This window comes from Ictalurus furcatus, chromosome 21 (genome assembly GCF_023375685.1).
Source record: "Ictalurus furcatus strain D&B chromosome 21, Billie_1.0, whole genome shotgun sequence".
In the NCBI taxonomy this organism is placed as follows: domain Eukaryota; kingdom Metazoa; phylum Chordata; class Actinopteri; order Siluriformes; family Ictaluridae; genus Ictalurus; species Ictalurus furcatus.
In genome coordinates, this window is record NC_071275.1 from 20,241,515 (window position 1) to 20,254,014 (window position 12,500).

Genomic DNA, 12,500 nt, shown 5'->3' on the forward strand with positions numbered 1-12,500 from the left:
CTGTGCTGTTGTCTTGTCTGCGCTCTTCTACACAGTGCTTTTAGTTTCCCAAATGAGGGGTCTGTGCCAGAGCGTTATCCGGCATTAACACTAACCCGGGTTCCCATTACAGTTAGCCTCGGAGTTGTAAAAACCTCTCACGTCGCCATCAAAGCTCTGTTTTGTGTACCAGTCTTCTGGATTTTCTAGATTAGTGAATACTTCTGAACATGTGCTCAGTGAGTTTTTCTGATTTGAGACGCAGCTCATGACAAGGGTGGGAAGTTTTCTTTATTATGAGAGAAAATCCATCCATCTGGGGGTTCGGGAACCCCTTCTCGTAGACCTTTCTGCTCCGTTACGCTGGAAAAGAGCCATCGAGTAGTTTCATAGTGGACGTATCAATTACGTGTATCGGCAGTTCACGCTCAACGGCTGTAAGAGGACAAATATTATCGTAACGTACGGTATATCAGACTGGAGAGCAGTAGATGTCAGGAGCGCTCTGTGTGTGTGTGTGTGTGTGTGTGTGTGTGTACCAGGAATGCACAAAGCATGTAGAATGTGATGAAGTAGACAATTGCGAAGCCGCTGCCGCAGGTCATCTCCTCTCCAGGATTATAGTCCGACTCTGGGTCACAGAGCTTCCCGGATAGACACGCCAGCATGATTTCCTGCCACGCCTCACCTGTGGCACATCTAAACACACACACACACACACACACACGTCAACAAGACTCCTAAAGAATTCCGACTTGTCGATTCATTTGATTCAGAGTTCGGCAGGACAGATTTGCTGATTGGTTGTGTTCAGCGTGCAGCGAAACGCTGACCTGAACAGCAGAAGCACAGCTTGCAGAAACGTCTGGAAGTTGTTGTTCCGGTTGATTTGTGTGCCTTCCACCATGGCTATCTTCCCAAATATCTGTAACACACGCAGACGGAACAGCAGAACAACTGTAAGGCTCCAATCTGAAACTGCTGCTTAGAGTTCAGGATCATCGACGAGCGGAGATAGGCAGTGATCCGGGGTGAACGGGGCAGAACAGTTCTAGAAACTTCCTGACAATCGCACAGGATATTCAGACTAAACCGAGTTCGTTGGGGTGCGACCGTGACGGAAAGTTAGTACGCAAGCCCATCACACGTGTAAGTGGATACAGGCTTGGTTCCAGTTAAGAAGCTCACCTGCATGCCGATGACGGCGTAGATGAAGAACAGCATGGCGATCAGCAGAGCGACGTACGGCAAAGCCTGCGTGCGACACAAATAAGTCCAGATAGAATCCCAGCTATCCGATACTATAGCACTTACTGTAGTGTGTGTGTGTGTGTGTGCGCACATCTATAGGTGCCATAAACTCCCCTTAAACTCGAAAATGTGGGGGTTTTTTTATATATATGGGATAAAACTCCTCTCTTCTTCTGAATCTGATTATAAAGGGGTGGTGAGTGTGTAAAAATTATTATTTTTTTTAAAATCACACAGACCTGGAAGGACTTGATGAAGGTCCACAGGAGCGTACGAATTCCCTCCCCCCTGTTGAGCAGCTTGACCAAACGCATCACTCTGAACAGCCGAAAGAAGGTAATGGAGATGCGGGCGTTTTCTTCTACATTCTGTAGGGGCGGAGTCAAGAGTTCATGCACCAATCAGAGCAGAGAGAAAGAGAAATCACAAAGCACCTGGCTGTGCTTTAGCCACCCGGCCAGAAGGGGGCACTATGTACTAATGCTGCTGTATATTGGTTATCTAGTGGTCATTATGACGGGAATTTATGTGCACAGCAGGACTGAAGCTATCTGATTGTTAATCAGGATATCAAATGTATATAACGCTGGCCAGACCTGCAGCATCGCCAGGCACCTGCAGCATGAGTCAGTCCTTAAACAGGAAGAGGAAGTAGGAGCAGGAGGGCGGGGCATGCTGGATTCAAAATAACCTGGCCATACTTAACTGCGTCGGCACAAGCATGGCACTCTAAACCTCGCGTCACTGCATGCGAACCTCTGGGACCCAAAGCCCATGGGTCAAAGGTTAACCTGTGGTCACATCCTTACCTGGCCTGACCCCATGTAAGGGGGGGGGAGGGGCGGGGGGCGTCAACATCATGCAGCAGTGTCAGCACTACAAACGTGAGGGGGTCGTTGACCCCACAAACACACACACACACACACACACACACACTCACACACACACTCACACACACACACACTCGCTGACACGTTTGCTTGACACTTTTTTTTTTTTACTCATTAAACAAAACAGCAAAAAAAAAAAAACAATGAAAGCAAACCCAAAGACAGAGCAAAATAAAACTTAAACTAAAAAAGTCAACTTAACCAACAGCAAACCAAACGTATGAGGATAAAAAACGAGGTCAAGTCTAAAATAAAAGGAGGCGGAGTTATCAGAAAGAGTTTACAGCAAACATAAATAAATAAATAAATAAATAAAGTCAGAACAGAATCTGAACGGAAACCTGATAAAAGAAGTTATGATACTTAGAGGTGAGGCCCAGTAGGGGGCGGAGTATCTTACCCCCGACTCATCCACCTGTGGAGCCTCTGTGGGCTTTAAAATTAAAGAGCTGCATTAATCACTTACCCACACACACACACACACACACACACACACACCTCAACACACCTCTTAACCATTAAACACACTCTCATCATTATGCATTATGCTAAATCATGTGAAGCAGAACTACGCAACATACAGAGGCTTCTATAACACATCCGACTACAACGCGAGCTCACATCGACCCCCGGATCACTACAAATGTCAACCCGGGTACCTGCTGTCTACATCTGGGCCACTGGGAACTGTTTATTTTATTTTATTTTATTTTATTTTGCACTGGAACTACCAGGCAAATGCGTGCTAACAAGTTTATCATTCATACTGAATTCCACGCCACCTCATAACATAACAAAACAACAACGGAATCTCAGTAGGTAAAAAAAAAAGAAAAAGGCAAATAAAACAAAGAAGACCAAAAAACACATGTATAAAGCCTGAAATATTCACACAATTTATGTCTTTGATGATATTTATATATATATATACACACATTTGATGTGTAAATATGAAAGAAAGCTGGTCTTGGCTAAATAAAAAAGGAAAGAAAAAAAAACCAAAGTTTAACAGCAACATTTGTAAAAGGCGGAGATGAATTAGACGAAACACAAAGGGCCATGTCTACTAATGTTTTGCGCCGTCTTTGTGTTAGAAGCCAACTTTTACTGAGTGTAGATTTTGCAGTAATTTGACGTGTTTTTTTAGTGCGAGTTCAGACGGGATGCACAGATACATGACGCGGAGGAGTTTTTATAATGGATGAAAGTGCGAGTGAGTGTGTATGATAGTACAGTATGCCTGTGCGTCCTGCTCTTCTCTTCTCCCGCTCGATAGTTAAATGAACATCCATAAAGATTAAAACGCCCTGTGTTCGTCACACTAGCCCTCACCAACTCCTCTCTAACGGAGTTTCAGCTCGATCGTGTTCTCGGTACCGCTTTCGGTCCGTGGCGTTCTCCGCTGCTGCCATTTCAGCCCTCTGCAGTTCTCGGGTCTCTCCCGTGACGAGTTCAGAACCACAGACGGTTCCTGAATGACCCGAGTGCGTTCTCTTCAGGTGTCCCTGCGTTTTCCACCTTAAACGTGTGTCCTGACAGGTAACTATGCTCAGAACCAGGTTATTTTGGCGTGCATGTTTGCTTGTGCATTCGTATTAGAAGACCACTCCCAGCAGTCTGCTAAAAGTCCGTCATTTGTAATTTGTCTTCATTTAATTCTCGGTTCCGATACGGTTTCTGGACGCGGATCTGTTGGGTAGCGTCGTCTGTGGTAATTCCGGTCGATTAACCCGGGCGTGTCCACACACTCGTCGTGCTAAAATTTTCATGTGCACTACACACACCTTTATCAAAAGCACTTGTTGTGGGGGCGTGGTCATTGTAGTATGTGCTTGAGTAGGTCACATGACCATAACACATTTATAGGCTGTACCTGTGCTACAGACCCAGTAACTGACCTAAAACCCCGGAAGCATCTCTGCGTTCTCCGACACGTCCTTTTAAACATTTTCTACATTTTATCGTTCTGCTTTTAAACTCGGCCTTGGTTTCGTTTTGGTTTCAGAAGGAGACGATAGCACAGAGCGAGCGCTTCCTGGAGTGTCTTTATACCTACAGGAAGTAACGCAACACGGGAATTCAGACGGAATTATAATTCCCCAGTAGAGATTCTCCAGTAATAATGACATTACACCTCGCCCCGCCCACCTCGCCGTGTGTGTAACCCAGTCCGAACAGCGCTTTAGTAAACATGGCCCGCTGTAGGAACAGAATGTGAACGGAAACTTAATAAAAGAACATTAAGCATAGTTCAGGCTCAGTAGGGAAGAAGGTATCTTACCACTAACTCTTCCCCCTCCGCTGGCTTTAAAATGAAACAGCTGAATTAATCACTCATTAATCACACATCTTTAAAAACACAGCGAAAAACATTTAGACACCATTCACAGGGTGGGGATAACTTGCATACTTCACGCTCCTGAACTCTACATTTCACCAGAGAGAATAGAACATCGTCATGCTCAGCACCGTCCGAATCCTAGTTCATGGCCGTGACGTACACAAACGACTCTCGGCGTTGACCGGTGTCCGAGTTAAAGCTGCTGAAACGCTCAGAGTACGAATCCAACCCTACCGAACGCAACCGCGAACCAACAACATCGCTCTCGTCCTGATTCTAGAACACCCGCCCTTGTACAGAGTCACGTGTCCCTCTGCCACTGCCATGCAGCCAGACATACACGCCATCCACACGCACACGGACGTACAGACATATAAAGAAAAGCGTGCGTCAAGAACACGAAACAGTTACAAAATGAGACGGACAGGCTCCAGACAGACGAGGCTCTTCTCACTTAAACCCTTCCGCGAGCGTTTTAAGGATGGGAAAGTCCGACCGTACGACCAAGAGCTGTTTTTAGTTGGTTCGGTCCAGGGTCTGGAGGAGCGGTGCTCTGCAGGAGCGTCCTGTCTGACTTTGTATTGGGTTCAGTCCTGTCTCCTCTGCTCATATTACTGCTTGTTCCCCAACTGTGGCCACCTGTCCTGTGTCTAGCGGACACCGTGTATACCCTGATGTCTCTTTATCCCAGAGTTTCACCCTGCGTTTCTGTTTTCGTATCATTAAAAGCCTGTTTTTTTCCCCCGCTTCCGACTTTGAGTACGGATCAACCCAATGTATCGTCACCTAGCTGTACTCTGACCCATTGCTATAGAATGGGTTTGATTTGTAGATTCGTCCCGCATCCTGCTTCCCACTCCTGCACGTTCCGGTTAGCCTTGTAGCTCTAGTGGAAAACTAATTTAGTAAACTTCTGGCACCGGACACGTATTGACTGTTTGACGACATGTAAAGGACACTGTGTAAATATGCTTTTTTTTTTTTATTCCCTGAGGGTACAGTGGTTGCGATTAGACACCGTATCCGGTAAGCCTCGTGATTTGAAACCCCATCTACGGGCCTCTTCCTGACGGCTGACGCGATTTGTGATTAGACGCTTGGTTTGCTCCCATTATTGTAACTGGGCGCGGTTATCTATCCTGCCAGGATCAGCTCTGAGCTCTACAGCCACTCTGTCTGGAGAAGAATGGAGAAGGACTGACGGAAAGAGAGGAGAGACAAACGTCACGATGACTAACCGTAGAACCGCGTAAGTGGTGAAGCACCATCTGCAGAATGTGAATGAATGTTAGCGAATGGCATGGCAAACTACATTTCCCAGCATGCAAGGAGGCAAATGGCACACGTATGCACGGAGATATGAATTACTAGATCTGTTCATGAGATCAGAACGAATCAGCACATTAAATGGAGCGGTGAGTAACAGATCTAGTAGTTTTATATCTACGGCTGCATGATGAAGTTTAACAGCAAGCAACTGAAATGAGTGAAAGATGAAACGGTGCCTCACAAGGCCTCTTTAATAAACATTTTAATCAACTGATTAGTATTTTCCAGACTCTAAGACACATCCCTCTTAATTCCGTCTGCTTGAAGAGAAAAATCCCGCAAGCACTAGTTTAACTGCTGTAAGATTGTGTAAAAAACCCCCCCTCTTGCCGAACTCATATATGCGTCTCTTCACTGCACAAGCATCTAACGGACGGGGAAAAGATGTCTTATAGTCTGCAAAATAAGGAATTCTGTATTGATTACACTGCGTCCAAAACCTTGTGAAATGAACTTCGATAACTACACGCCACCGCAGGCCAGCGGTGTCCAAACGTATCCGCAAAGACCCCGCATGGCCGCAGGGATTCATCCCAGCCAATCAGGAGCCACGACCTGATTCCACCCGTTTGATCGTTTGGTGTCGTACCACATCAGTGTGGACAGAAAACCTGCTGAGATACTGGCCCTGTGCAGATCAGACTGGACACCCCTGCCTTCGACAGATATAGAGGAGAAGTATATATTGACACAGACAGACACACACACACGCGTGCACGCGCGCACACACTCGTACACATATATAGGGACACAGACTCACATATACTGTATACTGACCAACATGAACGATACACACAAACAGTAGCGCACGTGTGCACAACTACAGATATAAATACAAACACCTGAAGGAACAGACACACGTGGACACTGACAAATGGGAACTCCAGAGAGAGAGCAGTACAGCTCTGACAGCCGTGTGTGTGTGTGTGTGTGTGTGTGTGTGTGTGTGTGTGCACGAGTCGTTACTCCTTTCGCCGTCAGTGTATGTGTAGAAGTCTGACAGGATTAAGAGGCACGAGTCATCAGAAAACACCCTCAGCACCGAGAAGGAAACCCATCCACGTGTGGAATACTCCACCTCTCCACCTCTCCACCTCTCCACCACACCACGCCCGGCGTTAGTGCATCCGTCAGCTCACGTCAAAAAACACGCACGACATTTTAGTTCGTCATTATTAAGACTTTATAATACACGTATAAGCAACGAGTAGCGTTTATTCCAGGACGTCGTCCGTCTGTATTCACAAGATAATCTGATCTGATTATGAGGATTAGTCACAGTGTACGATCAGACCGTTCCCTCACTGTCGACTTCCCTCGTGTGTTCACCCGATCACACACTTACCGCCGTGACGCTCGTCCCTTCTGCTGTGTTTAACCCGCTAGCGCGGTAAACACGTTACTCGTTTTCCTCTGCTTCCTCTCCCAGCGTGTTCCTATATCCTTCATATACGACGGCTCTCGAGCTCTCCTGGGGGTTCCTCTTGGCTCGGCGTGCTGCCTTTGCTTACAGCCGGTCTCCCCTTCAGATTATAACAGCGACGTGATACACACGGACAACGTCGTTCTTGGAAAGTTCAGCTCTGCCTCTGAAACGTGAAACGTCCGTCGGCCGTACACTGATCCCGAACGTGGAGTCGAAGGTGGAGTGGTGGAGTGCTGGAGGATTCCATGGAGCTAACACCAGCCGTGTTATCAGAAATCAATCAATCAGACACTGATTTAGCGTGAGGGCAGAAGAGCTGAGGAGGAGACTCCACTGCCGTCACACGACATCAGCACGTTTTCTTTCGTCTCTTTCGTGAGACGTTAACAGCCTGACTGTCTCTGTAAATAACATCCACACCTGGACTTAACAAACCCAGACTGGACAACTGGGGACTCGTTAAGCCCAGCTGTGGCAGCGTCGATTCAGCCACAGCCAGCTGCACCGTCAGCTCGACAGCCAGACTCGGCGATCACCCGAGTTCACGTAGATCGGACGCCTCAAACATCCCGCGTTCGCTACGCTTCGAGTTGAACGCGTCAGACGTATAGAGCAGGCATTTGTCCCGTATAGCGTCTGGTAGTGCGTATAACACGAGGCTCGGATCTACACGAACGTAACCGCTACCTCACCGAGACGTCTTTTTTTTTGTGATTAGGAACAACTTCAACCTCACAACAATGATTCAAAGTGTTTAAGAGAATCAACGGGGGGAAAGAAAGCACGTCTCGCCATACTTGCCTTGAACAGTTTCTAAGGAAACAGAATGAATAACAATAGAAATTAGGCCAGCTGTACTATGGATATGTTACATGATCACAATCCTGTCCTTCTCAAACACACACACACACACACACACACACACACACACACCAATACCCAAAACTGGAAGATTTTATTCACCCAGCCCTTGATGTTTTACTATATTTTAGTTATGCAGGGGGAGAACAAAGTGCACATGTTAATGTTCAGGACATTTTAGTTAGGAATTATAGTCACAAAGCAGAACAATCACAGACAGCACTGGTAATGAAACCTCACGAAAAAAACTCAGTGGGGAACAAGACGAGATTACAAAAATCTAATATCGCAGACGAACGACGGCGCCGGCGCCATTCCAACTCGGCCGTGCGTTCTGAATCTCATATTAACAGACGGCTCTGACAGTAGCGCAGCTGCAGAACCAGGGAGTTTATCTTAATGCGCACGTTCGAATGCGTCGTTGTTGCTATAGTAACGGCACATCGGATTAAATAAAGGAGTGCAATCGTCGATACGGTGAAGCTTTCCGTAAGGGGGCGTTTACTTGGCGTTTACGGAAGGAGTCTCCAGTGGCAGAGGTTTTCCGACAGAGACGTTTACGCTCCTTTACAGTTTCTCGTAACATGAAGTTGCCGTTTTCTTCTTCTTCTTTTTTTTTTCCTCTCGTCTTATTAACTTCAAGAGAGACGGAAAAAGGGTCGGCGACGGAACGAACGATTACAGCTGCTTACTTATAACGTAAGTGAGAACGGGAGCTAACGTATTTCGTGGACGTTCCACGACGTTAAATGTGACTACACGCCACGCCAGGACTGATTCATTCCTTATAACAGCACGTTTATTATGTTTACGTTATTATGCTTTATTCCTTTCTTAAATCACTTCCTGCACTCGGAGCAGGGTCTGACCGTGCCTTTATGTTGTCTGTATAAAAGACCTGGCAGCTGTGTATTAGCTAGCTACACTGTCGGTCTAATCTCCAGTGGTGTTACAAGTTGTGTTCTCGCAGTACGGGAAAGATTTTTGCGCGTTCGGCTTCCCGGGTCCGGATCGGAATTTGGCGAGGTGCGTGTAAATGAAAAGGTTGATTTTTTCCGTGCTCCGGGAGCATTACGAGCGATCTGAAATGTTCCGAGGACCCAAAGGACGGTCTTGGTATCGACTGTCCCCACAGTTTTCTTGCAAGGTTTCTACATCTAAGAGAAGCGAAGGTGGTCATACTTACGTTGGCTTCAGTGATAGCAATATCTACGACGCTACCAACTACAATTAAGGCATCAAACGTGTTCCAAGCATCAGTGAAATAATGCTGTTAATGCAAACAAACAAACAAAAAAAAACACACCACAAGGGGGCAAATGATGGGGGGGGGGGTAGATGGGCGGAAGAGAGAAGAAGAAAGAAGGGGATCAAAAGAGAACGGTTATGGAAGACACAGGAGGAAAGGGTGAGGGGAAAAGAGGGGGAGAAAACAGAAATTAGCACACGTTTTGTAAAGGAAGATCATTTTCAAGTTCAAGTTCAAAAGTAGCTCCCGTAGAGCCGAAACGTCCCGACTCGAGACAAAGAGCTGGAACAGATCGTTAGAGAACAGGGGTACGCGTGACCTCCAGCTGGAACAGAGGTGAGGGGAGGGAGGGAGATTGGGAGGGAGGAGGAGCAGGAGGCGGGGCCAGGGGCTGAGCTTACTTACGTCAGCCTCAGTGAGCGCAATGTCAACTACGCTGCCGATCACCACCATAGCATCGAAAATGTTCCACGGGTCTTCAAGATAACCCTTAGACAGGCAGCGGGGATTAGCTACGACTGTTAGACACTCAGCAGCGGATCACTCCGCTTCTGAACTTTTCAACTGCACAACATCATCAACAACTAATATCACTACTTCACTGCTCGTGTGTCAAAATTCGCACTCAACGCACGAATTTTGAACTTTAACACATAGGGGGAAGGATCGTGCATTATGTATTAGTCTTTTAAATCCTGCAGTAGTGATGCCCAATCCCACTCAGCACTGACTGGAGTCGGGATCATACGCTCATTATCGGGGGATGCATTAACACCACGTTTCTCTTACTTCGCGTTCATCACTCAGGGATGTCATGGACCTTTTTATCGCTCTCTTTCTTCACGTCTCTCGGGGTTACGTAGCGGACTCGTTCTTTATGACGTTACCAGGTTGATTCGGATATGTCATTTAGCTAGCATCGAGTCGGGTTGCGGCGGAGAAGAGAAGGTTCTGATTCACTTCTGAAGGACGTTTCTGTACCGTGGTAAAAGTACATCTGGACGGAGAGCGAGATAGATCTCTTTATTTTTTAATTATATACGTAAGTATTTTGTATTTAAAACGTTTTATCACACGTCGTGTACAAAGACGCTGTCTTTTCTCCTCTCGAAAGACGTCCACGTCGCCGTCGTTTCGTCGCATCTGTGCGTTAGCGCAACAGCGGACACTGCGCTCACGTCACTCGGTTGTCTTGGAGTAGTCGTTATAAGGAAATGGCTTCCGGTATCGACGTCGACGCATCCCCTCTCATTACTGCACAGCGGTATTTCATACCCCGGTGTTGACCTGATTTGTTGCAGCGTGCGCGTCACGTCATGTACGTGTGGGTGACACAGGGCATCACTGTCCTACACTTTGGAACTGAGTGAGTAAATGATGCAGCATGCAGCTCTGTATTTTGCACTCTACAGAGAAGAGAGAGAACACGTTTGCACACCGCACACCACACTTAACCGTTTTCCATCGGCACCGCGCCGGCGCCGGATCTGGAGCCGGTGCTTCATCCGGAACCGTACCACACGTTTTAGGGGTTTCTTTGTTGGCTTTTTGTCGTCGTCCCCCACCACTGCACAAATCGGTCTCGGTTCCAGAACCGAGATGTTGTTGGAAATTATGGTGAGATTATCGTCCCCTCCAGAACACCAGAGGGTGCTCACCCCTGAGGAGGACACTTCCTTGGTTGCTCTATGCACTTCCTGTCTGAACCGTATATACAGCACATGGGCTCGCAGGTGCGAGGTGTTTCAACTTGCTAGCTCGCTTATTTATTTATTTATTTATTTATTTATTTATTCATTGATCGACTCTCTGTGTATGCCTTTGGCTTATCCCTGAATTTTGGTATTTTGACCTTGATCTGTTTTGATTGCAATTTGCCTTGCAAAGTGCGTTTTTCAATATCTGATCACTCGTTCCTACGGAAACAAATGGGCGGTCTAATTAAGTAGGATATAATCGTTTTACCGGTAATTTCCAGACGTGAACAGGAGTTACGCTGCTAACGAACTCAGGATAAAGAGTTAAACGCGATAAAAACACCCATCCCGCGTCTTGTGGAGGATTTCCGCGTAGTTGAGCGTGTCAAACCCTGCACCGTCGGTATTATTATTATTATTTTTTATGAGTTACTCCTGTGTCTGATCATGTAATGCTTCAGCTCTTAAGCTCGTGGAAACTCTGGCCAGAATCAGCACCGGTTCCAGCACCAGAAGCGACACGGTGTCGGCGGAAAAGGGATAACTGTGTCTCTTACAAGTACTCTTTCCTTCTTCGGAACAAACAGCTGGGCGTAGGGAGAAGGGGGTGGGGCGGGGGGTCGTTATCATATACACACATTAAACACGTACACTCTTTACAATATTGTTATTAGCCATTAGCATTTGTTAGGATGTTGTTATAAAGGTTTATTATAAATATCTACCCTGGGTTTGAAGGCAATCAGTTTGAGGACCATCTCCACAGTAAAGACTGCGGTGAACACCATGTTCAGGATGTCCATCACGTAGCTAAAGGTCTTAGACTGCCCGTAGTGCTGCACATAGAGAAAGACGAGACAGGACATCGACACGATCAAATACATCCACGGTTTCAAGCTTTCCTGCCCTTTTTTTTTTTTGGGCACCTCAAACAGTAAATGGGAACTCATTGCAGGTAGGAAGTAAAGTGAGTGGGGAACTGAAGAAACGTCGGAACCACACACGCCACAGGACCGGTCCGAGAAATCAGTCGAGATGCTCGTTCGGATTTGTCTCGTTTAGTTTTCTTACTTTGCTGAATCATACCTAATTTGCATAGAATTGAGAAAACGGAGCAGGTCTGTCAGTGTGTTGTGTGAATGCAGGGATACTTTCCTGAATCAGCCGTGACTCTCGCACGCCAGAACGCAAAAAACGTGCGAGGGAATAAAAGGAAGAAAAACTGAAGTAGGCGGAAATAAAGGGCAAAATCGGTTCAATTTGGAAAGGGTAGGAAATAACTAGGCTATGTGACAACTGTACATAAAATCTGAGGCTGAGAAATACTCGAGGAGCGGCGGCCGGACCCGGGGGGAGATCTCGGGTCCTGTGGAGTTCTAATCGGGTTCCACGCGTGCACCGAGGCTTACTCAGAGAAAACACGAGCGGGAGCTCTTACCTGCACAGCCAGGCAGATGGTGTTGAGCATGATGAGGAC

General features: G+C 46.8%; 1 protein-coding gene across 2 annotated transcripts in view; it reads right to left on the minus strand.

Annotated features, from left to right (window-relative positions):
* The window catches only part of cacna1da (calcium channel, voltage-dependent, L type, alpha 1D subunit, a), a 92,282-nt gene that overhangs the window by 18,642 nt on the left and 61,140 nt on the right, over positions 1–12,500 (minus strand). For both annotated transcript variants that reach the window (XM_053653601.1, XM_053653599.1), the window contains 8 exons: positions 12,462–12,500; positions 11,749–11,859; positions 9,732–9,815; positions 9,264–9,347; positions 1,470–1,598; positions 1,168–1,233; positions 813–904; positions 519–678 (listed from right to left, as the gene is read on the minus strand). The exon at positions 12,462–12,500 is cut by the window's right edge and continues 120 nt beyond it. In XM_053653601.1, the coding sequence (XP_053509576.1) occupies positions 519–678; positions 813–904; positions 1,168–1,233; positions 1,470–1,598; positions 9,264–9,347; positions 9,732–9,815; positions 11,749–11,859; positions 12,462–12,500 (765 nt within the window). The remainder of the gene's footprint in view (positions 1–518; positions 679–812; positions 905–1,167; positions 1,234–1,469; positions 1,599–9,263; positions 9,348–9,731; positions 9,816–11,748; positions 11,860–12,461) is intronic.